General features: G+C 37.1%; 1 protein-coding gene across 2 annotated transcripts in view; it reads right to left on the reverse strand.

The window, feature by feature from the left end:
- PARD3B (par-3 family cell polarity regulator beta) overlaps nt 1–26,162 on the reverse strand; it is a 1,291,066-nt gene that overhangs the window by 606,517 nt on the left and 658,387 nt on the right. For both annotated transcript variants that reach the window (XM_036754801.1, XM_036754802.1), the window contains exon 5: nt 1,123–1,211. In XM_036754801.1, coding sequence (XP_036610696.1) covers nt 1,123–1,211 — 89 coding nt within the window. The remainder of the gene's footprint in view (nt 1–1,122; nt 1,212–26,162) is intronic.

Consider the following 26,162-nt stretch of genomic DNA (forward strand, 5'->3'; position numbering starts at 1 on the left):
ACCTATAAAGTGCTAAGGAGGCACTCGCAGGCTAGCCTTGGCGATTTAAATTTATAATCTTATGGCAAACATCACAATAGATTAAACCCCACCCCCCCATCAATTTAGAAGTGTTACCAAACTTACAGAAAGATTACATTAAGAAAGAATAATAGCGGTAAGAGACTCATATTTATAACCAATCCCCCTAATCTTTCCAAAAGGGAAGCTTTCTATGCTCAAAAGAGAATATCAGGCATTGAGGTGTGCAAAGCTATGGAACCCCACTACACTGGACTAGGTAAACAATAGCTTTGACTCAAGAAAATAGGCTTGGAATCAGAGGGAGGAACTAGGAGCTATGGAACAAGGTTGCTGTGAAGAAGATTTTAGCTTCATAGAAGGAGAGACTTCTTTTTTTAAATTTATGGAATAAAAAAGCATTTGACAATCAGAGCCATCCAAAGCTTCCTCAGGGGAGAGCTGGTTTTTCCTCATTGGAGATCTTCAAATAGAGGCTGGATGGGGATCAGTCCCCTGTTGGGACTGATCTAAAGGGGATTCCTCTTCATGTATGGGTTGGAGCAGATGTATTCTGAGATTATTCCCACCGATCTCTAAACTTAAATGGTATTTAAAAAAAAAGATGGTCATTCACATTAATTGTATTTATTCAGGTTCATATACATAAATAATAATCCAAAAAGAGAATACCATCTTGTAAAATGAAAGACAATAAGAGGATCTATCAAGAATGAAATTATTTGCCACCCTCTCTTACATATAGCAGTAAAAATGGTATTCAGAAGCTTTGTAGTTTGAAATCCAAATCAATACCAACAAAAAGCAGGGCTGGGAACGATGAGGGTGGTTGACCAACTCAGAGAATATGTTTCTTTTGCATACTGTGGCCAAGATTTCACAATACCCATAGAAGTAACACATAGTTTCCAGAAAATAAGAGCCCAAGTCAAGTATGTACCACAATGGTCTCCAAAGGCAAGATTTACCGGGTTAGTTTGAAGGAAGAAAAAAATATTAATGAAAACATGGTGATGTTTCCAAAACAGCATTTCAAGTTCTGAGAAAGAACTGTAGAGACATGTTTATGAAACTGAAAAACACACTGTTGATTAGAAGTACCTGGATATGTGTTTAGCTTTTTGTGATGTCAGCAGTTCTGGCTGTCCACTACACATGACTTCCCCATCTTCCAAACTCTGTGGTGAACCCTGTAGCAAAAGACATAGGTAAATACAGACATTCCACATAGGTTTTGAAATCAGAACAGGATGTTCTAACATTGCAGATGCCCTTGTGGTTTTGTTCTCTTTTGGTCAGATTCTCTCATCTCTGGGAAGACTTGGAAACAGGCGTTAATCATTTCTGTGTTCTTTTCTTTCTTATTTGGTTTCTGAAATGCCTTCATGGATATTTTACATGAAGCACAGTGTTAAGGGAGTTGAAAATGATCATTTACCTATCTGCTCATCATCTACAGACTTTGGGATGGATTTTTTTCGTATGAGCAAGGAAAAAGAAGTACCCAGGGAAGACACCATTGACAGCCAGTGATGTATTGGCTTTAATGTACTGTACTTCACCACAGCCCTCATGGCAGTAATATAAACAGAGCAAAATCCATAAAAAACATCTTGCCTTGAGAGGTCACTTCTGTCAAGAATGTAACAGGAATATAGCTGAAAGACATAAATCTACAGCTGTCATTCTGCCAGGGAGAATTCGATTTAGAGTGTGATCTTCACCAGACCAAACCGAAAGACAACCATTTAATTTCTAAAATGGCAAAACTCTCTCCCAATGTAGAAGTAGATGGCTTTGAGATGATTGGTGGCTGAGGTTGTCATACTTCCAGAAAGTAATGGAAAGATGTGATCTAGAAATAGTGCCCTATTTGGTGATTCTAATTCACATAAGAATCATTTCTTAGTTTGTTACCAAGATCATGCTTGGGCACTTCCAGTGGATATAATTCCAGTGATCCACAGTTTCTGAAGAGGAGGAGGTTAGTGGCAAGAGACAGACAGATGAATTCTGGCTACAGAATGAGGAATCTTTTTCCATATGGATGGTCATTTTTTAATACTACACTATGAATACAGATAGAGCAACCTCTGTGTTCTGAGATTCTCTTTCTAATAGAAAGTAATAAAAAGTACAAAGATGTAATGGCTTTTAGTTTTAAAAAGAAAACATAATCTAATACAATCTTACTTCATGTGAAATTTAGACTTAAGAAAACTAAGTTAACTCGTTTTAGAAAACAAGGCACCAAGTACTATATTAACCTAAAATATTTGTTTAAATGAACCACATTCCCCCCTCAGATTAACTTTCTCTTTTTGACAAGGTAACAAAATGGCACAAGGAAGTTATTGGTTTAGTAAGTTCCTTTATATGTCCCAGCCGTTATGCAAACAAGGATGAAGAAGGGTAAAAATGAGATGGTAGATCTGCAGCTAGAAGGAACCTGAAAAATGATAGAATCTAATCCCCACATTTTAAAGATGAGGAAAGCAAGGCCTAGAGATGGTAATTAACTTGTCCAAATAGTTGACTGATTCGGGACTTGAACCTGGGCTCTCTGACTTTGAAAATCAACTTTCCACTGTACCATGTTGCAATAATAGTGTAAGGGCACCATCATTTAGGAAGGTAAACGTTTTGAGTAGAAGTGTGAGTGTGTTTATCAAGACAACATGAAACATGCTAGATTTTGGAAGGAAGGGAATTGTGTGGAAGGGGTGAAAACCTGGTAAAATGCAGATTTCTACAAGGAAAAATTGAAATCCAACAACATTTATTAAATGCCTGTGTAGAACAAGAGCACTGCTAAATCTTTAGGGGAAATAAAAAGCTTAGATGTGACAGCATTCATGTCTCAGGAAGCTTTCAGTCTAGGAGGGGGATACACAAGTATTTAACTGTAGCAATACTATTATTACATATCGATAAGCACATCAAAATAGTGGTACGCAATGTAATTGCTAATTATTGACAAGGGGGAGATGGGGAAATCAGGGAAAGTTTCCTGGAGGAGGGGGCATGAACCAGACTTTAAAGGATGGGAAGAAATGTACTAGGTATAAAAGTATTAATAAGTCATATTGCTATACAGATTACATAATACTACTTTTATAACAATCTTGTGAGCTAAGTAGAAAGTGTTCAAGCTAGGATACACACACACACATATATTTAATAGATTAAATGTTGGGTAACATGATCCAACCTCTGGGTCAGCTATATGGCATTATGGATAGAGCGCTGGACCTGAAGTAGGGAAGACCTGAGTTCAAATCTTGCCTCAGTCACTTGCTAGTTATGTGACCCTGGGCAATTTACTTAATCCCCCTTTGCCTCAATTTCACTATACCGAACAAGAGAATACTAATGGCATCTACCTCCCAGGATTGCTGTGGGGATCAAATAAGATGACAAACTTTAAGGCACTATATAATGGCTACCTATCATTATTAGCTATGTTTATTTGGGTGAGTAAACATTTCCTTGGAGTAAAGGTGGACTCTTCCTCATTAGTGTTGGGAAAGAATGCCCTAGCCAACAATTTGAAGGTTTGGGACTTAGAGTAACTTGAATCCTTTTGGAACATGCTATAAGACTACAACTTCATTCTAGGCATTTATTTATGGCTACATTTCTAAATAAAAATGTATTAAATATAAAGTCAATTCTTGTTTATTGACTCAAATGAGGAGGGTTATGGGAACACAGTCAAATATATCAGCCAAAAACGGCAGATAACTTAAAAATCATTTTTATTTAGCCTTGGGAAATGTTTTTGTTTCATGCATGATTATGGGAATTCCCAGCATATCAAAGAGAATAATGAGAGATTAAATGTCAAAACAGCAAATCATCATGGTTCCTCATTTTATACTGGGAATGGCCCGAAATATTTCTAAAACTGACCAAGTATAGCCGCCCACTATCATTAAGCTTTCTAGTTCACACTTCCGTCTTCCAGGAAGTTAATTCACTTGCTAGTTCACACCTTCACTCTGCAGATTTAAAAGGCTCTCTTTTCTCCTGCCTCTAACCTGAAGGGGAGCAAAGATCCTATCCTATTTATGTCAACAATATAATTAAGCCAAGTAGGTGGCAATATCAATTAGAACCTGAAAGCAAGATTGGCCCAGTTCAAGTGTGGATAATCTGTTCAAATGTAGATTATCTGCTCCAAGATAATTCAGAGTTGACTACAAGTTGTGAGCAATCTTGTCAGTCAGTAAGTAGGTACCAAGAATGAAACATTCACACTTACTTTAATAGAACAATATTGTTCAGTTTCTTAGGAGAATATTATTTTTATTCAATTCCTCAGTAGAATGTTATTTTAAAAGTATCCCAAATTTATATTCAATTCCTCTGTAGAAGAATATTATTATAAAAAGTACCCTGAAGCAACTATCTTCCAGTAGGTGCCCCCAAACGGATAATAACTATATTATATTATTTCAGCTAATAGATATTTCTCACCTAGCAGTATCGTGTACTTATTTACTACCTGTAACCCTGGAGCAAGTCACTTAGCCTTTTAGACTTTTTGGGGGGTTATAATGAGGGAATTGGGCTAGATGACCTCTGAGTCAAACATTTCCCTGGAGGAAAGGTGGACTCCTCATTAGTGCTGTGAAAAACTGTACTAGACGATAATTTGAAGGTTTGTGGCTTAGGATAACTTGAACCCTTCTGGAACATTCTACAAGATTTCATCCTAGACATTTATTTATGGCTGTGTTTCTAAACAACAATGTATTGACTATAAATGGGAGGTGCATTAAGGATAAATGTATTACATAAAATGGGAGGGCCCTCCTATTTCTATCTCTAGTATTCTCTACCTTTTCTATATGGTCAGTGCTCATCTTCTCTGACCTTGTCCATAGGTGAGAGGGACAATAAGTACCTTTGCATAACAGATAACTATAATAAAAAAAAGGAAAAAATACAGGAAATGCTTTCAGGTTTCTGAAGGTTATTAGTTGAGTATGGACAGGCACTATCTAATCTCTTCTTCCAAGAATCAGAGGAAATTACTGAAAAGCAATAATGCAAAAGTACTTGAGTCTTTATTTCAATAAATTACTTGGAGACAGGAAGAGTCACAGATCTAAAAATGAAGATTATTTTTTCACTCAGCATGCTTATGTAATTTGAAGAAGATCTGTAGAAACATGTCTTTTAAATTAGGAAGTGCAGAGGGAAAAAAAGAATGTTAATTTAGCCAAACTTGAGACAGACACTGAGTCTTATGGAATGGACTGTAATCCTTGGATTTGGGAAATGTTATTGCTTTCACTTCACTGCTTTAAATTTATTTCCAGAAACTGTAATGTCTCTAGAACACCTACATTTAAATTTTAATAAACAATAGACGTTAAGGTTGCTATGCTTTGTATCTGCTCAAGAATACAGAGATGTGATAAGTTTCATCAAATATGCAGCTGCTTCAAAATGTACTTCATCTCTTTGGCTGGCTTTCCTGCCAGGAAAGTTCAGTAGGAGTGCCTATCTTGCCAAGTAGGCAAGAACGTTTGTATCTCCCCTCTTTTATAGGGACAGGTAATGTATCCTACCTGGCTCTCACAACAGACAAGTTTAATTACCATGTTTTAAAAAAAGTGAACATTTTTAGCAACACTTTCAGGATTACGGGAGCATTTTCTGACAGCCAGAATGAGTTGGATTTAAACATCAACACACTATATTTAGCTTTAAAATCAACACTTACATAAATATTCCCAAACCAATTAGCAGCAGCTGGAAAGTAAAGGTGTTTACATTTAGTTAGCACCACAGCTAACAACTAGAAGTGTTCATGAGCTACAGAACAAAGACAGAGAGCCTGGAAGCTCTGGGAAGGGGGGCAGGGATGGGAGTGTTGGCATTGTGTTATCCTTTGTAACTTGTACTTGGTAGAGTCACCCATTTCATATAAGGAAATATATCTATAGAAGCATCACAAGTCACATTTTGCAAAACGGATTTTTTTAATTTAAAAAAAAAAGTATCTAGGAGGTAATGGGTGGGGAAGGCTTTCTTGACCTTGGCCACACCTGCCTGTTCAAGGAAATGGAAAAACAAGGAGATTAATTTCAAAGTTTTTCTTTGTTTTTTCATTTTTCAGATGAGAACTAAAAATAAAAACCAAAACCCCTCAACTCCCTTCTCTTTAGCAAACACAGAATGGCCATAGAAAAAGAATACTTTCTCTTTATAAATAAATGAAAGTATGTTGATTTGAAGTTCTTTCTTGATGAGCTTCAATCAGGTTTGAAACCACCTGCCCACTAAAACTCAGTTATGCTAAAAAAATTCTAGTGTCTTTTAAAAATGATTTTTACATGATTTTGGATGATTAGTCTTGTGTTCATTCTGAAATTGTATGTGAATTAAAGTATGAGAGTTATAAAAAAATACCAGGATATTACATACTTGGCAACTGCACATAATAATTATAATGAGAAGTTATTCCTAGGCATAATTTTGGAATACTTGTTTCACTTTCTCAGGGTAAGAGTAGCATACCTTTGGAAGAAAAAAAAGGCAAACCCAATTACATCTGATGAGTACACTTAACATGTTGACATGCATATTGGTGGCTCAAGCAAATATGTGTGCATACAAAATAGAAACTCAATTAACACTCAGAAATTTTGCTTATAAATTTCCATAGAGGTAATTGTGGTACAGTAGCAGGAACATTGGTTTTGGAGTAATATAATTGATATTCAAATCCTGGCTCTGACTTTGTCAACTTGTGTTTTCTTTGTTCTAATATGATGCTCATTAAGCCTCAGTTTCCTCATGAGTAAAATGGGAATAACATCTACCCAGATGGCTTCACAAAACTGTGAACAGCAAAAAGATGCTACGTGTTAAAAAGCTTCGTAAATACTGTAGAACTACAGAAATGTATTATTTTGGCATAATTTCTACCCTTCATTCTTGGACATTAATCTATAACGGGACATCCCCCATCCATCTTCTTAGCAGCTATCCCTATGATGAAAGCGATATTTACAAATGTAAATCATTAGACTTTATGAAATGTGTAACCATACACTGCTGCATAATCTTGCCTAATTAGTTCAGAAATTAGTATAGAAAATAATTAAGCCATACAGAACGTGGATAAATGCTAGAATGTACGCTACGTATAGATACGGCAGAGATCTTCTAAACTTTCTCCATGTCTGTGGATCCAAGCAATGTCGCAGGCACAATAAATATTCTGATGAACAAATATTTATCTTCCAACCCATTTTTAATCTTCTACCTTTATTACAACAAACACAATACTTTAGATTGATACGGTACCTTTCTTTCAAAGACTTCAAAACACACCGCACATATGACTGTAACATCTGTAAGATATGGAGAGGAGCTGCGTATCGGCTCAATTTTTTTTTAATTTAAATTTATTTATTTAACATATTTAGTTTTCAGCATTGATTTTCACAAGAGTTTGGATTACAAATTTTCTCCCCATGTCTACCCTCCCCCCCACTCCAAAATGGCATATATTCTGGTTGCCCTGTTCCCCAGTCAGCCCTCCCCTCTATCACCCCCCTCCCCTCTCATCCCCTTTTCCCTTCCTTTCTTGTAGGGAAAGATAAATTTCTATGCCCCATTGCCTGTGTATCTTATTTTCTAGTTGCATGCAAAAACTTTTTTTTTGTTTTTGAACATCTGTTTTTAAAACTTTGAGTTCCAAATTCTCTCCCCTCTTCCCTTCACACCCACCCTCCCTAAGAAGTCAAGCAATTCAACATAGGCTACATGTGTATCATTATGTATAACCCTTCCACAATACTCATGTTGTGAAATACTAACTATATTTTGCTCCTTCCCAACCCATCCCGCTTTATTGAATTTTCTCCCTTGACCCTGTCCCCTTTCGAAAGTGTTTGTTTTTGATTACCTCCACCCCCCGTCTGCCCTCCCCTCCATCATCCCCTCCCCCCTTTTTTTAATCTTCCTCCCTCTTCTTTCCTGTGGGGTAAGATACCCAATTGGGTATGTATCGTATTCCCTCCTCAGGCCAAATTTGATGAGAGCAAGGTTCACTCATTCCCCCCTCACCTGCCCTCTCCCCTCCTCCCACAGAACTGCTTCCTCTTGCCACCTTTATGGGAGATAATCCACCCCATTCTCTCTCTCCCTATCTCCCTCTCTCAGTATGTTCCTCTCTCATCCCTTAATTTGATTTTATTTCTTTTAGATATCTTCCCTTCATCTTCAACTCACCCTGTGTCTGCTCTCTCTCTCTCTCTTTTATATATATATACACATACACATTCACTTATATATATACATGAACATATATATATCTATATATAGATAGATAGATATATAGATAGATGTGTATATATATATATATATATATATATATATATATATATATATACACATATGCATATTCCCTTCAGCTACCCTAATACTGAGGTCTCATGAATCATACATGTCATCTTTCCATGTAGGAATGAAAACAAAACAGTTCAATTTTAGTAAGTCCCTTGCAATTTCTGTTTCTTGATTACCTTTTCATGCTTCTCTTGATTCTTGTGTTTGAAAGTCAAATTTTCTATTCAGTTCTGGTCTTTTCACTGAGAAAGCTTGAAAGTCCTCTATTTTATTGAAAATCCATATTTTGCCTTGGAGCATGACACTCAGTTTTGCTGGGTAGGTGATTCTAGGTTTTAATCCTAGTTCCATTGACCTCCAGAATATCGTATTCCAAGCCCTTCGATCTCTTAATGTAGAAGCTGCCAGATTTTGGGTTATTCTGATTGGGTTTCCACAATACTCAAATTGTTTCTTTCTGGCTGCTTGCAGTATTTTCTCCTTGATCTGGGAGCTCTGGAATTTGGCAACAATATTCCTAGGAGATTTCTTTTTGGGATCTATTTGAGGAAGCGATCGATGGATTCTTTCAATTTCTATTTTGCCCTGTGGCTCTAGAATATCAGGGCAGTTCTCCTTGATAATTTCTTGAAAGATGATATCTAGGCTCTTTTTTTGATTATGGCTTTCAGGTAGTCCAATAATTTTTAAATTATCTCTCCTGGATCTATTTTCCAGGTCAGTGGTTTTTCCAATGAGATATTTCACATTGTCTTCCATTTTTTCATTCCTTTGGTTCTGTTTTATAATATCTTGATTTCTCATAAAGTCACTAGCTTCCACGTATCGGCTCAATTTTACGGAGAGGGAAAGTGTACTTTTGCAGAGAGGCTATCTTTTCTAATGAGCAAGCTAATCAATGATACAACCAGGAAGGGGTGAGAAAGGCAAGAGAGTGGCAGTCAATATATTTGAGAAGGCAAGCAGCTTTGTGGAGTTAAAACAAGCGCCCTTCTAACAGAGGGCAGCTGGGCACCAGGTGATTCCTCTCTCCTCCCTCTCCCTATCGGCCATGCTATCTTAAAATGGAGCTAACTTACCCTGACAGTAGGAGATACCACATCCAGCAGGGTGGAAAAGCAAAGAGAAAGGTCATTGGGGGAGGTGGAACTGAACTGTTAAGTTGCTTTGGCCACAAGTGTTCTCTATAGGGGTGCTTCAACTTCAGTATACTCTTTTTATCTACTCTACCTATGATAAAGGCACAGTGAATAGAGTTCTGGGCCTGGAGTCAAGGAAGACTCATCTTCCTGAGTTCAAATCTGCCCTCAGACACTTATTGGCCGTGTGACCCTGGCCAAGTCAATCCACCCTGTTTGCCTCAACAAACCACTCCAATATCTTTGCCAAGAAAACCTCAAATGAGGTCACAAAGAGTCGGACATGACTAATAGACTAAATAGAGAACAAAAACATATGAATAAGTGTGTATTTGTTATAGTTTCCCCTCGGATTATGGGAAAAATGTTTTGTGATTCCTGAAGTTATGATACCATTTAAGTAAATGCCTTTACTTTGAGTGAATTATTTCTACTGCTCAAATATTAAAGATAAGCTCACTGAATGGTGTGTATGGCTCAAGATAGGAGTGATAAACTCAGAGTAAACTCTGTACCTGGAATTAGTAGCTGCTCTCTGGAGGATCCAACCTGCAACTCAAAAGTATGAATATGAGGGAGTGTTGGGTAGAAGGGACAGTTAGGTCCCAGAATGGAGTACTACAGAAGCACTTTGTTGAAATGAGGATGAAGTTAAAGTCATCACCACCAAATAACTAATAACACATTCACTCTGTTATCGCAATTTGCAAACAAAATGCAAATCAAACAAAATTAAAGTGACCTCTCACTTTAAGAAAAAAAATACAAAGCTATTAGAAAACCGATCATTTGGGGGATCATTATGCACATTTCTCCTAAAAAGAATTCTTAATAGTTTCCTTTGAATTAATGATATCACTGAATGCAATAAAATTAATCAATTTATTTTTTAAAAATGTAAATAATACTTTTTAATCTTCAGGAACCCCTCCCCCTTTTTGGCTAAAGGTAAGGCACATTTGCAACACACTGTTAAGCTAAATGAAATATGTCTTTAATGATCTATTCTCTTTGATTATTTTTCTCATTCAACAAATTAAGACATCATATAGGGATTACTCTATGCCAAATTGCATCCACGTTAGGTTTCCATCTATCTATACTGAAATATGGTAGGGAAGATAAAGTAAGATTTTTCTTAAACTTACTCTCCTTCCTGTCATGCATTGTTTTTCTAACTTGAAAAATTTACAAGGTGTCTCTGACTAAACATGATACTAAGAAGTCAAAACACAGCTGGAAATTAAAAAAAAATCACAAAACCTGTCTTGTATGTGGACCAGACACATTGATAAACCTCATTTAGGTACCAAAAAATGAAAACCACTATTGATTTTAAGATCAACATTTCATTTACTCAGTTAGTCTTTCAGCATAGGCTAATACACAAATACATGGAATGAAAGATTGCTTTTAAAATGCCAGAGTCATATGTTCACCAAGAAAATACTGCCTCCTCTTTTTAAAAAGGCTCTAGTGTTTCTTACTTGTGCCCAGTGACCAAAGTTCAAGCACAGTTAAAAAGACCAATAGGAAATTAAATGCACTTTAAAAAAACCAACTTATTTGTAAGGCTGTGAGAGAAACCAAAAGCTCTTTCTCATTGCCCTAACATCAATTTTTAGATATATTATTTCCCTTAGAGTTGAAAAAAAAAACCTTCCATTTCAATTTATCTTTTTTCCCCTAGTTCTTCCAAAAGTAGTATCTAGTGCCTAGGAGGGTGGACCAAAGGCTGTTAATTTTCCAAACGATGAAAATGTTTAAGAACAAAACTGCTTTCACCTAATAGATGTTCTCTTCTGCTAAGAGTCTGGTATGGATCATGCTACCACCATAAAATATGATCAAAGGTATTTTTAACATCTGCTTCTCTTTCATTTAATCTAGCTGTTTAAACGCTGTCATTCTCTTAGCTATTTAGCTCTGTCGACATGGACAGCTTCATGGAGCAAGTACAGTTTTTATAACTACAAATCATTTTCCAAAGGCAGGTAAGTAAAAAAGAATGCAGGAACTGGGAATAATATAGCAAATATACAAGTTTCTATCCCACCTTTTTTTAGGTTTGTTGATTGAAAAGGATTTCAATTAAATTCTACTGTAGTAAATCTATTACATGCATTTTGGCAAAGTAATAAAAATTCCAGGCTTAGTTAAATAAGAAGATAGTTAAAAGGACCAAATTCTCCAAGAGCAACTTTTAATTTGCTTGAGAAATTTTGCGCATGTAGTCACAATTGACTACTTGTTCTCAGTCAGAACCTCACAAAATCTTGAAACTTCTGGATAAGTTCACTATCTGTTACAGCAAAATTTCCTAAGTATATATAGAGAGGTCTAGTGAAATCTCTTTGAGATTTTAAAAGATAAAAAGTCAGAAGTTTTGGAAAAGACTATAAAATCATAGAACAAGAAACTGCCTTTCTGTATGAGGAAAGTGAATGCTTGTAGTTTTTTTTTTCCCTGTCTGTCTTTCTTATTTCTTACATAATTCACTCTGTTCTCATCTATTATATTCTCCCTTATTTCTCTCCTTTGGCTTCCATATATCTTTCTCCACAATCATTTCACCATTCAATCTGTCATCCTTACATTCCTCTTTGCTATATCCTTCTTGGGAGCTTCAGAAATTGATTCCCTGTTTTGCACTAGAAGAAACACTGAAAATAGGAACATTTTGAAAGGCCTTGCCTAACCAACCAGAACAAAATTCACTTGACAATCCCTACCACGACATCTAGAGACTGCATAATGACAGGATGCTATCTAAACAGCTATCCAGGGGACAGGTGAAGGGGAATGGGACATTTTCAAAGGAGGGTACAAGAAGTGTTAATAACACATGCAAGCATAACCTCAAATAATAGAGTGAACTTCCAGGAAACAAGAGAACAGCAAACAAAAAAGGGACTGGCTCTTTGAGCAAAGATGTAAAATAAAAAAAGTTGAAGAATAACATCAGATATCCTTATGATAAAAAACAACTAAAGTTCAAGATAACTAAAGATGGAGACATCTTTATATAGTCATTTCAAATGCTTGTCAGTGCCACAATTAGAGAGAAATATTGGAAAGAAAGCAATTGTAAAATGAGTCTTCAAACATTGGATACTGAAAGGTAGGCACTAAGACTGGTTGAATTGCCTGAGGGTCCACACTAAGGCCACCAAGAGAGAGATCTCATCAGTACTGACAATGTGGAATCACTTTGCATTCCTTGGCAGTCATTAGATGCTAGGTGGTCTCAGTGGATTTGTGCTCACCTATTCTAATAGCTCCATGTGGCTGCTCTGCGGGTACAGAGTACAGACTACTCATAGGCCTGAAGTTGATAAGTAACCACTATAAAGGCAAGACTTCTAGCAGGGCAGGTCTATTTATCAGTGGACACTGGAGGACTAGCACCTGCTCATTCACTTCAAGGATGACACTAAAAGAGGAGGTGAATTTCATTCATTGCTGCTCAGTTATGGGATTTCTGGCAGCCTCAACTCATCTAGATGAACAGGTGTGCTGCCACTGAGTGCAGACTCTGCTTGCAATAGATGTCATCTGACATGATCCCAAGTACCCTGTCTCTTCTTGGTGGAGGTAACCCACCCTTCTTTCCCTCCATATAAGAGTGATCAAGATCAGGGACAAATTTGGAACAGTTCTTCCCTATTTCATTCCCCAGTAAACCAGATCTTTTGGAGGATCTTCGCTTTACACTGCCAGTTTTTGAGGGACATTTGAGGTCAAGAATATCTTGTGTTAGCAGGTAGGTGATGAAGTGATGTAGTTCAGCTCACAGTCTCATCTGAGAAAGAACAATGTGTGGCTCCACTCTTATTTATGAAAAGCCTCCTAGGACTATGGCAACACGTCTCCAAAACTCGAGGCATGTGAGGTCCAACATGTACTGCTCTAATTTAGCATATAATTGGTGGCTAAAGGGCCAGTTCAATATGGAATAGACATAGACAGTAATCCAATTCAGTGAGATCAGCTACTTCACCCAGAATGGTAGGAGTATGCACAGATAGAGACAGCAAGAATAACTGATGAATATTCAGGAAAGTGGCCCATCATTCCAAAGGAATTCTATAAAACCCTAAAATTGCTTTACCCTTGGAATTTGTGAACCAGCAGGTGGTTGGGTTATGACTGAATAACCTCCCTCCTGGAAACAGTTATACACAGTTTTATTTCCTGAGAACGGACAGAGAGAGGGGACTCAGCAGCTGGAAATAAAGCAGATGTGCATAATTTCTTGTACTCTTTCTGTGCATGTCTATGTTGCTTGTATGTTACTAATAGAATCATTAATTAGATTAAGGTGAGTGTAGCTCGTTCTTTTTTTCATGATAGCCCAAACCTAACTTACACAGGCAGTTGACTGGTGAGAGCAACAGATGTTAAATTAGATTATCTTTAAAGTATGTTATGATATAATGATCCCTTAGGTCATGGGAAATGTCATTCGTAATGCGCTAGAAAACAAGGGGCATTATATAGAGAGAATAACAAACTTATCATGCCAGAGTCTCCAGTACTTCAACTCCAGGAGGTGTTTTATTTCCAAATGATTCTTAATCATATTATTTCCATTTGAAAATCCTAATTCATATTTTACATCCAGCCCCCCAGCCCTTTTTTAAGTCAGAAAAGTCAGGGTTACCTAATTTAATAAAATCATAGGGTTATAGATGTAGAGCTGGAAAGGATCTGAAAAGTTACCTAGTTCAATCCCCTCATTTTACAGATGAAGAAACTGAAAACCCCAAAAGTAATTTAATTTACCCAAGTCCACAAGTTATAAGTGGCAGAAGTGAGATTAGAACTCTGGTCTTCTGGTTCCACACCCAAATTCTTTCCCAGTATCACTCAACTGTCAAACCCACACACCTGTGGAGACTGAATAAACAGACTGCACTTAGGAACTTTTTTGTTCAGGTGACTAAATTCAAGAATAATAATACAATCAACTCACCCAAACTAGTAGATCTCTGAATTGAAGTCTGCCTCCTAGGTCAGTCCCCTCCCTTCTTATCTGCCTGCTTCCTTTCAGTGAAGAGGTGGGGCTTTACAGTTGGGGAATGCTACATTTTTGATTAAAAGTTTTTCTACGAGAGGATTTATGGGGGTGTTTGTGGTTAAGGCGAAATGACTGTGATATAAAAACTAAAATCAACAGTAAAACTTTAAACACAACAAACACACAAACATATAAAGAAGTCCTTATTTCTATGTTATGAATTCTGCCCATAATACTTCCATGCCCAACTCTTTTCATTTTTATCCCTCTGAGGAACCAAACTAAAGACTATTATGACTGACCTCCAGACCCTTCTTTAAAAGACCAAAATCATATAAAAATTATTGGCTACCAGGAAATTTGGTGATATTTTGGCATGTGAGGGACAGGTTGCTTTGGTTGCCTATATATATTTGTGAACACAATCTCTTAAAAAGTAGATGACTATTGTCCTATCATGAGAATGATTCCACGGCCTTTAAACTTCAATAACCTTAAAGAGACCTGCAGTATTACACAAATTCTTTCTCCTCCTTGTTGAACTGGGCTGTCCATATTGATGATAATGAGTTCTGTAGCTAAAACAGTTCTTGACACCACCGGGATCTAAAGAAAACAATACTCACATACAACTGACGTCAGGACCATTCCTTGTTATTGGTCTGTTAATGTTCATGACTTTTGACTTGTCCTGGTACCTTTCATCAAAGGGATCCAGTGATAACTAGCCGGGTCAATGGAGAAATTTTGAGAGGGGAGAAGGTAACAGAACCCCATCCATGGGTTCTAGAAAAGAAGTATTCTGAGAGATGGGAATGTGTGACATAGAGAAAGACTCCCTCCACTAACTGGGCCATCCTGATAAGATTTTTAGGATGGATAGTTCAGTGAAGAACCATTAATGAAGAACTGGTCAGGGCAAAATTCATTGCTATTTCCTTCTGACAGAAAGACTACATGTTTTGATAAAATTAGGATAACTGAAAAGCCCCGTAAGTTTTAACGTGATCAAAAAGGGTCAAGGAAACTCTAACAGTCAGAATCTAGGAGGAAAAAACTGGAGTCAATTGAATGAGTCTACAATTCTGAGAATAAAAGCTCTTTAGTTACTGCCAGAAAAATTTACCTCTTAGGGAGCTGTCCAGGGTACTTTGCTTCCTCTGCTGAAGCTCTCCCTGACCCATAGGACTAGATCTCTTTTCCAGTTGATATGCTGACCAACTTGTACCTGAACTAGGATTCTTGCCTGGAGTATCCATGATACCAATTACTTGTCATGATCTAAATATTGGCTAACTATGAAGTAAATCAGGTTGAAATCCAACTATAAGGTAGAAGCAGGGTAAGCTAAGGGGAATGGGTTCTAGTCTAGGATCTTAAATAGAAATGGCACTGACAAGGCTGATCAAAGTACAGGAGAATTCACAATAGTACGGAATGAGGCAGTGGAGTTGGTAGGGTATAGAGCTAAAGATAAGTCACCTGGAACAGAGAAAAATGATCATATATTGAACAATTCATTTAACTAGACATGAGTTCTGATTTTCATGCGTCACTTAGTCTTTCCTTCCTTTAAGAGGTTATGGTTTTATAGTGTTTGCTCTGTTACCTAGCTAGGTTTCCAACAATTATGATGATACCTTCACAATTACCTTCTCTCAAACAATTTAAAAACAATGGGTACTAAGGTAACAATGGATTAAATATGCAACATAAAGTTAGAATACAATTTTATGTCCTATTTTGTGAATATGCACACTTTAAGGATTCAAGGTAAACAATAGAAAAAATAAAGAGCAATAAACAATAGTTACATATATAAGTACATGTATACACATATACATACAAATACATATACACACATACGCATATATGTATATATGTACAGTTTTGACAGCAGTAAAGGGGCTTTTGATTTAGTTTTTGAGAGGGTCTAGAAATATACCTCAAAAGCACAATACATTTCCTGTGCTAACAAACATCCTTGGCTAGGTGGCTCAGTGAATAGAGCACTGGCCCTGGAATCAGGAGGACCTGAGTTCAAATCTGGCCTCAGACACTTGACACTAGCTGTGTGACTTTGGGCAAGTCACTTAACCCCAATTGCCTTGACTTCCCCCCTCTAAAAAAAGAATCCAACAATTAAATTAATGAAACTGCATCACTATCACAAACAGCAATAATAATCATAACTTGCTAAACATTATCAATGACCTATAAAAATTCAAGAATGTTTTTAATAGTTGCAAAAATATCAAATGCTCATAATCTCCAAGCTACGTGGAACAAAAGACTTCAAAAAAAGAGAGACTTAGTGCAAGAAATCAAGATTATGTGATAACAGGATGAAGTACACATCATCCTTGTTATTCTGTCTGCTGTTGTAGTTGTCCCAGAGATGCTTTCAACAAACCTACAGAGACGACCTTATGTCCCAACACATTCATTCAATTAGAAAAAGCCTAGCACAATAGTCTGTAGAACACCATATATAAAAGAATGGCAGGAAAAGGGAACTCCTTCATTCCTGGACTATTTCTGCCTCAAGTTCACTAAAAAAGATGAGAAGAATGAGGTGAATAACACTAGTAATAATATCACACTTTAAGATCTGCAAAGCATTTTACATACAATATTTCATTCACTTATAACAACCCTATGAGTCATTATAGGGATCATTATCCTCATTTTTCACATGGTGAAACTGAGGATTAAATGGAGTCAAATTACTAATCCTTGGTCACACAGGTAGTAGGTGTCAAATGCAGGATTTGAACCTATGTCTTCTTGACTCAAATTCCGAAACTCCACTACCCAGACTGTATATTTTTCAGACAGAAAATATTCATTAAGCACATCCTCCATGCATCATACATGGTCTATACGCTATGTGGAATGTAGGTAACGTATTCACAGTATGTGTCTTTTTAAAATTTAATTTATTTAATATATTTGGTTTTCAGCACTGATTTTCACAAGAGTTTGAATTATGAATTTTCTCCCCATTTCTACCCTTCTGCCCACTCCAAGATGGCATGTATTCCGGTTGCCCCATTCCCCAGTCAGCCCTCCCTTCTGTCACCCCACTCCCCTCCCATCCCCTTTTCCCTTACTTTCTTGTAGGGCAAGATAAATTTCTATGCCCCATTGCCTGTGTATCTTATTTCCTAGTTGTATGCAAAAACCTTTTTTGGAACATCTGTTTTTAAAACTTTGAGTTCCAAATTCTCTTCCCTCTTTCCTCCCTACCCACCCTTTCTAAAAGGCAAGCAATTCAGCATAGGCTACATGTGTATCATTATGTAAAACCCTTCTACAATACTCATGCTGTGAAAGATTAACTATGTTTTGCTCCTTCCTAACCTATCCCCCTTTACTGAATTTTCTCCCTTGACCCTGTTCCTTTTAAAAAGTGTTTGTTTTTGAATACCTCCTCCCCCTATCTGCCCTCCCTTCTATCAATCCCCCCTTTTTATCGTCTTCCTCCTTCTTTCCTGTAGGGTAAGATACCCAATTGAGTGTGTAAGTTATTCCGTCCTCAGGTCAAATCCAATGAGAGCAAGATTCACTCATTCTCCCTCACCTGCCCCCTCTTCCTTTCCTACAGAACTGCTTTTCCTTGCCACTTTTATGCGAGATAATTTACCCCATTCTATCTCTCCCTTCTTCCCTCTCTCAATATATTCCTCTTATCCCTTAATTTGATTTTATTTTTTTTTTCGATATCATCCCTTCATATTCAACTCACCCTGTGCCCTCTATCTATGTATCTGTGTATCTATCTGTATGTATATTCCCTTCACCTACCCTAATACTGAGGTCTCATGAATCATACACATCACCTTTCCAAATACGAATATAAACAAAACAGTTCAAATTTAGTAAGTCCCTTGTGATTTCTCTTTCTTGTTTACCTTTTCATGCTTCTCTTGATTCCTGTGTTTGAAAGTCAAATTTTCTATTCAGCTCTGGTCTTTTCGCTGAGAAAGCTTGAAAGTCCTCTATTTTATTGAAAATCCATATTTTACTTTGGAGCATGATACTCAGTTTTGCTGGGTAGGTGATTCTTGGTTTTGATCCTAGCTCCATTGACCTCTGGAATATCATATTCCAAGCCTTTCCATCCCTTAATGTAGAAGCTGCTAGATCTTCTGTTATTCTGACTGTGTTTCAACAATACTCAAATTGTTTCTTTCTGGCTGCTTGCAGTATTTTCTCCTTGATCTGAGAGCTCTGGAATTTGGCGACAATATTCCTAGGAGTTTTCTTTTTGGGATCTTTTTCAGGAAGTGATTGGTGGATTCTCTCAATTTCTATTTTACCCTCTGGCTCTAGAATATCAGGGCAGTTCTCCTTGATAATTTCTTGAAAGATGATATCTAGGCTCTTTTTTTGATCATGGCTTTCAGGTAGTCCAATAATTTTAAAATTATCTCTCCTGGATCTGTTTTCCAGGTCAGTGGTTTTTCCAATGACATATTTCACATTGTCTTCCAATTTTTCATTCCTTTGGTTCTGTTTTATAATATCTTGGTTTCTCATACAGTCACTAGCTTCCACTTGCTCCAAACTAATTTTTAAGGTAGTATATTCTTCAGTGGTCTTTTGGATCTCCTTTTCCATTTGGCTAATTCTGCCTTTCAAGGCATTCTTCTCCTCATTGGCTTTTTAGAGCTCTTTTGACATTTGAGTTACTCTATTTTTAAGTTATTGTTTTCTTCAGTATTTTTTGGGGTCTCCTTTAGCAAGTCATTGACTTGTTTTTCACGGTTTTCTCACATCATTCTCATTTCTTTTCCCAATTTTTCCTCTACTTTTCTAACTTGCTTTTCCAAATCCTTTTTGAGCTCTTCCATGGCCTGAGGCCAATTCATGTTTTCCTTGGAGGCTTTTGATGCAGGCTCTTTGACTTTGTTGACTTCTTCTGGCTGCATGTTTTTGTCTTCTTTGTCACCAAAGAAAGATTCCAAAGTCTGAGTCTGAATCTGAGTCTGTTTTCGCTGCCTGGCCATGTTCCCAGCCAACTTACTTGACCCTTGAGTTTTTCAGCAGGGTATGACTGCTTGTAGAGTACAGAGTACTTTTTCCCAAGCTTGAGGGGTTGTGCTGTGGTTTTCAGAGCTATTTCTACACAGCAAGCTCTGCCACACCAGTGCTCTTCCTCTCCCAAGAACCACCAACCCGGACCCGACTCAGATCTTCAGCAGGCTTTGCACTCCTGCTCTGATCCACCACTTAATTTCTCCCACCAGATGGGCCTGGGGTGGGAAGCAACTGGAGCTGTAGTTTGTAGCTGCACCACCTCCACTGCTCCCAGGGTGGTAGCCGAACCGCAAACTCCTTTCACTCTGTCCCCTGCAGCTTTTCCCACTAACCTTCTCTGTTGTCTTTGGTGTTTGTGAGTTGAGAAGTCTGGTAAATGCCACAGCTCACTGATTCAGGGTGCTAGGGCCTGTTCCGCCCGGCTCCTGGTCTGGTTGGTCCAGGTGCAGCCCACGCTGAGCTCTGCTCTGCTCCCAGTTCCATGCGTGATAGACCTTACCCAGCCACCATCCAGGCTGTCCTGGGCGGGAGCCCTGCTTCTCTCTGCTATTTTGTGGGTTCTGCAGTTCTAGAATTTGTTCAGAGCCATTTTTATAGGTTTTTGGAGGGACCTAGGGCGGGTTGCTCATGCAAGTCCATGCTTTCCAGCCACCATCTTGGCTTCACCCCCCGCGTTATGTTTCCAGACTGTATTTTCAAAGAGATATGAAGATAGCTACCATGTCTAACCTAAATCTTTGTTTCTCCAGATGGTCTTCAAATGATAATTATATGATGTGATTTTCAATCTTCTTCCTGAATGTGGTTGCCCTATTAGGTGCCTACAACCTCATCTACTCATACCTTGGTGATCTGGACACCCATTCCAGGAGAACAACACCTCTCCCTTAGCCAGGTCTAGTCTTTATCCTACTTTGAGAGCACTTATACCTGAAATACAATCACCACCCACCTCCTTTTGCACTGTTCCAACCAATCCATGCCACTAGAGACATTAGAACTTTCTCCTAAATTCCTCTGCCCCAAACTTGGACAAAAGTTCATGCTCCTCTCTCTCTCCTTCAAACACATGCAATTCAAATGTCAAATCAGCCAGCATCATTTTAAAAGATTCATTCCCACAGAATTTAACTATCAGTATTCATTATTGATTTAAGAAACATTTCTATAGGAAAAGCAATATTAACTAAGCTCTGGCTTCACTTTACCACTTTTGGTTACCTTTATTTGATTCTTATCCTGGAGAAAAGAAGATTGTGCAGCAGAGATAACATGATAGCTGTGTTGAAATATTTCAAAGGCTGTCATGTGAAATGGGGATTAGATTTGTGCTGTTTAGTCCTAGAGGGCAAAAGTAGGTACAGTGGATGGAACTTACAAGGAGATAAATTTAATGTCAATGTCAGGAAAAAAACTTCCTAACAATTAGAGCTGTCAGAAGTAGAATGGCCTGCCTCAAGGGATGGTAGATTCTTCTTCATTGGAGATCTTCAAGCAGAGAATGGATGACTACTTGCTGGCTATGGTTAGTAACAATTTTTTTTTCAGATATGAATGGAACTAGGTGAAATTTGAAGTACCTTTCACCTCTAAAATTCTGTGATAGCTGCCAAAAGGAAGAAAAAAAATCAACAAAAAGGAACAACCACCCACCAAATGGGAAGCTATCCAAATTGTAGGCACAGTGCCTAGGAAGAAGCTCTTGTTGAAGTAACTGGGGGAGAGTTTTTCGTTATGGTTGTTATTGTTCTGATGTTTTTCTTATTTTTGTTCCTTTACCCTGGTCATCTTCTACCATGACCCTGTTGCTGTTTTATCACCAAACTGGCCACTTCAACATATCTTCCATACACACAGCCTACTTTCCAGTGTTTACTCTGAGAACTGAAATATAATGGGCAGTACTATTACTTCTGGAAAGGGTGTGTCAATTGTTTACAGTGCTCCACTTTCCATTCCTGTAGATTTCTCAGGCCACAACACCCTTTCCTGGCCAGTATTTGCCAATATTTTGAATATAAAATATACTGAGCATAAGGACTTTTTTTTCCCTCTGTATGGACCACCTTTAATGCCTACAACTTAGCACACTACCTGGAATTCATTCAAAAGTTAAATTCATTCTATAGCTATAGATAGATACATACACATATACACATACAGACATATACTTTCCCAAACACATTCTACTCCTGATCTTCTTTTAGGTTTGTTCATATCTCTTGTTTCCTATCCCTCCTGCCTCCTCTACTTTACTTCTACCTGCTACCTTGCCCTCCTATTACTTGCCTACCCCCCTCCAAGGATCCCTCCCCTACTGTCTCATTCCCAAAACACCCTTCTACACCCCCCTTTTACCTATTTCCTCACTCTCCTCTCTAAAGATCCCTCCTTTGTCCTCTCCCCTCCCTATCCCCTTATCATTTTATTTCTTCTGAATTTAGAAGACTTTTATACTCTTCTAAATATATATGTATTGTTCTCTCTGAAACCCATTACCAATGAAATTGGGTTACCAGAACTACCAGTTCTCCTCCCCCATCTAATTCCTCTGTATCGATTCTTCCTCTTGAACCTTATTTATATAAAATAATTACTCTTTTTAGCTGTTCCTAAATGTCTTACTTTCTAAAATCATATCATACTCTAGTTTACCCCAACTTTCTTATTAGCTACCCAATTATTAATAGTAATCTTAGACATACGTTTTGCATTTTCCATATATAAAAAGTAAATGGTCTGTCCTTATTGAATACCTTGTAATGATTCTTTGCTATGTACTTTATGTTTCTCTTGGTTCTTGTATGTCAAATCTTCTATTAAGTTCAGTTATTTTAAACAAATCTTTAAAGACTGACAGTTGATCTGATGTCCATTTTCATTCAGGATTATGTTTATATCAGGCCAGTTTTTCTGATTTGAACATGTTTCTAAAAGTGTTGCTACTTTTTGCTTAAGATTGAATATATAGTTAATTTCATTTTTTCTAGGTATTATCCCTTTTCCTTCCTTTTGAGAATGAGCAAAAGATAAAAAGGATCTATAACTCATATCAATCAATTTTGTAAGCACAGGCAGCTTTTCCCAGAGGCCCAGTGAATAGGGAGTTTCTCAGTGAATGGGTATTCCAGTTATCCAGGCTCTCTGGAAAACCATGATTTGGCTTCTTTGCCTAATGTCATTAGTTGGTGGCATAAAACATGCCATAGAAATGTTTTTGGAGGAAATTAGCTCCACAGAAACAATCCATTATAGATTATTGATTGGATGATGCTTGAGCACTGTTTCATGCTTCGTCATAATGTATCACAGATATTATTGTGAAATGATGTAGGTCATTTCAGAATCATCCAGAATCATCTATTACGCAGTATATCTGTCCTTTGTTTGCCTTGAGTTTAATTGTCTATTGCTTGACAATTTTTTTCCAGAGGGCAGGTGAATTGACTTTCCCTAGGTTATACAGATAGCCCAGGGGAGAAATGTTAACCATAGTAACTCTCATTTATGTAAAGCTTTTAAGTTTATAAACATCTTCCGTAAAAGTTCCATGAGGGTATTACTATCATTTCCAATTTAGAAATGAGTGGATTGAAACTTAGAGGGGTTGAATTTAATCTTTTGCATGGTCACAAGTTTTGTAGGCTAGAATTCAAACCCATGACATCTGACTCTAATATAATAAGAAGCTTAGAATTAAAGTTTCTTAATTCTTAGTTAAACAATATGTCCAACGGCCTACAGAACCTTTTATCTTTGGACATGACACACTATCCTTCTTATCTCTAAGAGATTTAATACATTTATTTGGTTTTCCCAGTTTTCATCTTTGTTATGTGTAACCAGTTTTGTGAGACAAGCACCTTATATAATTTATAAATATAAATTAGATATGCTGGCATAGAATTTGGAAAATTTGAATACACTTAAACACATAAACTTTAAGTCATATTTCTAAATGATTTTCAAGTCATTTAATTTTCTGGCTTATAAAGTTTGGTTCTGACTCATTCCCTCCTCCTTATTGCTATACCCCATCCCCTTGCACTAGTCTAGAATGATGTGCATTTATCAGTGAAATAATGGAATTATAGAACTCAGAGTCGGAAAGGATCTGACAGTTGACTTCAAGCAAGTCATTTATTCAACCCAAGTCTTAGTTTCTTTATCTGGATAATTTCCATTGCATGCTACCTCCATTTGTATCACAATCTCCATCTTTTCCTTACTAGAACCTTAGACTTCAACTCTAGAGCCACCGGGAGCTCAGAGCCAAACTTGGGCCTCCAGGCTTTTAAGAACCAGTCCTTAACTGACCTTCCAGATCACCTCCATCCAACATCTGGTACAAGTTACTACACTGTCAAACCCCTATACACTTTCCAGTCCCCTTTATGTATTGTCCTCCTCCAATTAGAAAGCAAGCTTCTGGAGGATAGGGGCCTCTTACCTGCTTATATTTGTGTAATAAATGCTTGGTCTACCCATCATCCATCTATCTACCTATCTAATAATGGAATCAGATTGCATGATCCCTAACATTTCTTCTGGCTCTACTAAGAGACAAGGAAACTAAGGTTCAGGGAAATAAAATGAGTTGGTCACATATGTATTAAATAGCATTATAAATTACTACTTAGACAGAGTCTCATGAAAATAAAAAAAAAATGAAAAGAAGCCTGAGGGAGACTAGATTAGGATTTCACAGTCATTGAATTTTCGACCTGGAAAGGACTTTAGAGACCAATGATCCAACCTCTTCAGCATACAAATGGCAAATGGTAGATCTGGGTCTCAAATTCAAGTCTTCTGACTTCAAATTCTATGTACTTTCCATTGAACCATGAAAAATGTCTCATTTTTTTTGCTCAATTCTCCTAAGTTCTGCTGAAAAAAAATTATGCCTGCTTCTTCCAACAAGTGGGCTAGGGCATATTTTCACTATTGCTTGTTGAAATAGCAAAAACTAAATCAAAAGGTTAGACATTTTTATTCATTTCTTAAAAAGTTTCCTAATCCAAATTAATAGGAACTTCACTAGGATTTGTAAATATCTAAAGGACTACTGTTCAGTATTTTGAATAAATTTTACATCTGTTAATAGCAGGAAAGGTTAAGAATATAAATCAAGTATTTTTCAAGTCTTCAACTGATCATTCATTAAGTGTTACAAGGGAAAAAAAACCCCAAAATGAAAAGAAACACAAAAAAGAAAGATGAAAACCTTTCTGATAACAGTAGTTCTCAGACACAATGGAGATGTTTCTTTTAATGAATTTTTGTTGATTTTTTGTCATAGCTCAGTCTCCCAAACCTTCAACCATATCCATGATGATTCCAAATCCAAATGATTCAAACATCCACTTTTAAGGAATTTCTAAGGTTGCAAAGAAGACGTACATACTTCCTAACCTATCCTTATAAGTTAAGGACTCTTAGGCTAAGAATAGTGCGAACATCTATTTCATGTTTTTGTTAACAAGGCAAATCAGAGGGCATGAAGCACAATGAATGAGCTCGTTTCTTATAATACAACCAGAAAAGAGTAAAATTTGTGCTTAATTGTTCCAGTTAGAAAGAAAAACAGCAGGAAATACTAAAATGTACTTCTATATAATCAAATATATAGACTTATTTTGTGTGAGCAACTTCTTTTTAAGGCAGGATCAAATTACAAATAGTTTGATAAAGAAATAAAGGGAGAATTATTTACTCTCAAAGACTATAATAATAATATAGGTGTATTCCTTTATATATTCCTATATAACAATACTGGTCTATCTGATTCATTTAAGAAAGTCCTTTTTATGTCCCAAACCTGCTAGCATACACTTTTCATTTTACCAATGATGAAATGTGTCCCCCCAAGGTGGGTGTTGGACCAATGCTTCAAATTTTACAAGTTTAAGAGGCAGTACTTGAAGTCAAGTCTTCAGACTCCAAGCCCACAGTTTTATTCCACCGTACATAATCCTTTCACACAATCTTCCTGTCATTGAAGGTACCTTTTTGGGTTTGTTACTATTATCTATTATTCTTCATAAGCAGCACAACATAGTGGAAAAAGCATTGGGTGTAGAGTTTAAAGGACAGCTATAAGCAGAAACAAATGTGCCCATATCTGCTCTATCCTCAAAAAAACCTCACTTGATCCATCTACCCCTGATTGCTATCATTCTATATCTCTTTTTGTGCCTAAACTCCTTGAGATCATCTAAATTATTGCTTCTACTTCCTTTCCCCTCTCTATTCTTAACTCTCTGCAGTCTTGCTTCCAACTTCATCCTTCAACTGCTCTCTCCAAAATTATCAATGATCCCTTATTGCTCCATCTAAGAGCTTTTTTGCAATCTTCAGCCTTACTGACTTTTCTGCAGCCTTTGACAATGTCAATCACACTCTCCTTGATATTCTTCTGTCTAGGTGTTCATGATACTGCTCTCTCCTGATTCACCTCCTATCAAATCACTCATTCAATAACCATCAATGTCTCTTAAGGCTCTGTCCTGGGTCCTCTTTTCTTCTCCTTCTATAATATTTTTCTTGGTCATCTCAGCAGATCCCATAGA

Source organism: Trichosurus vulpecula, chromosome 4 (genome assembly GCF_011100635.1).
Source record: "Trichosurus vulpecula isolate mTriVul1 chromosome 4, mTriVul1.pri, whole genome shotgun sequence".
Taxonomy (NCBI): domain Eukaryota; kingdom Metazoa; phylum Chordata; class Mammalia; order Diprotodontia; family Phalangeridae; genus Trichosurus; species Trichosurus vulpecula.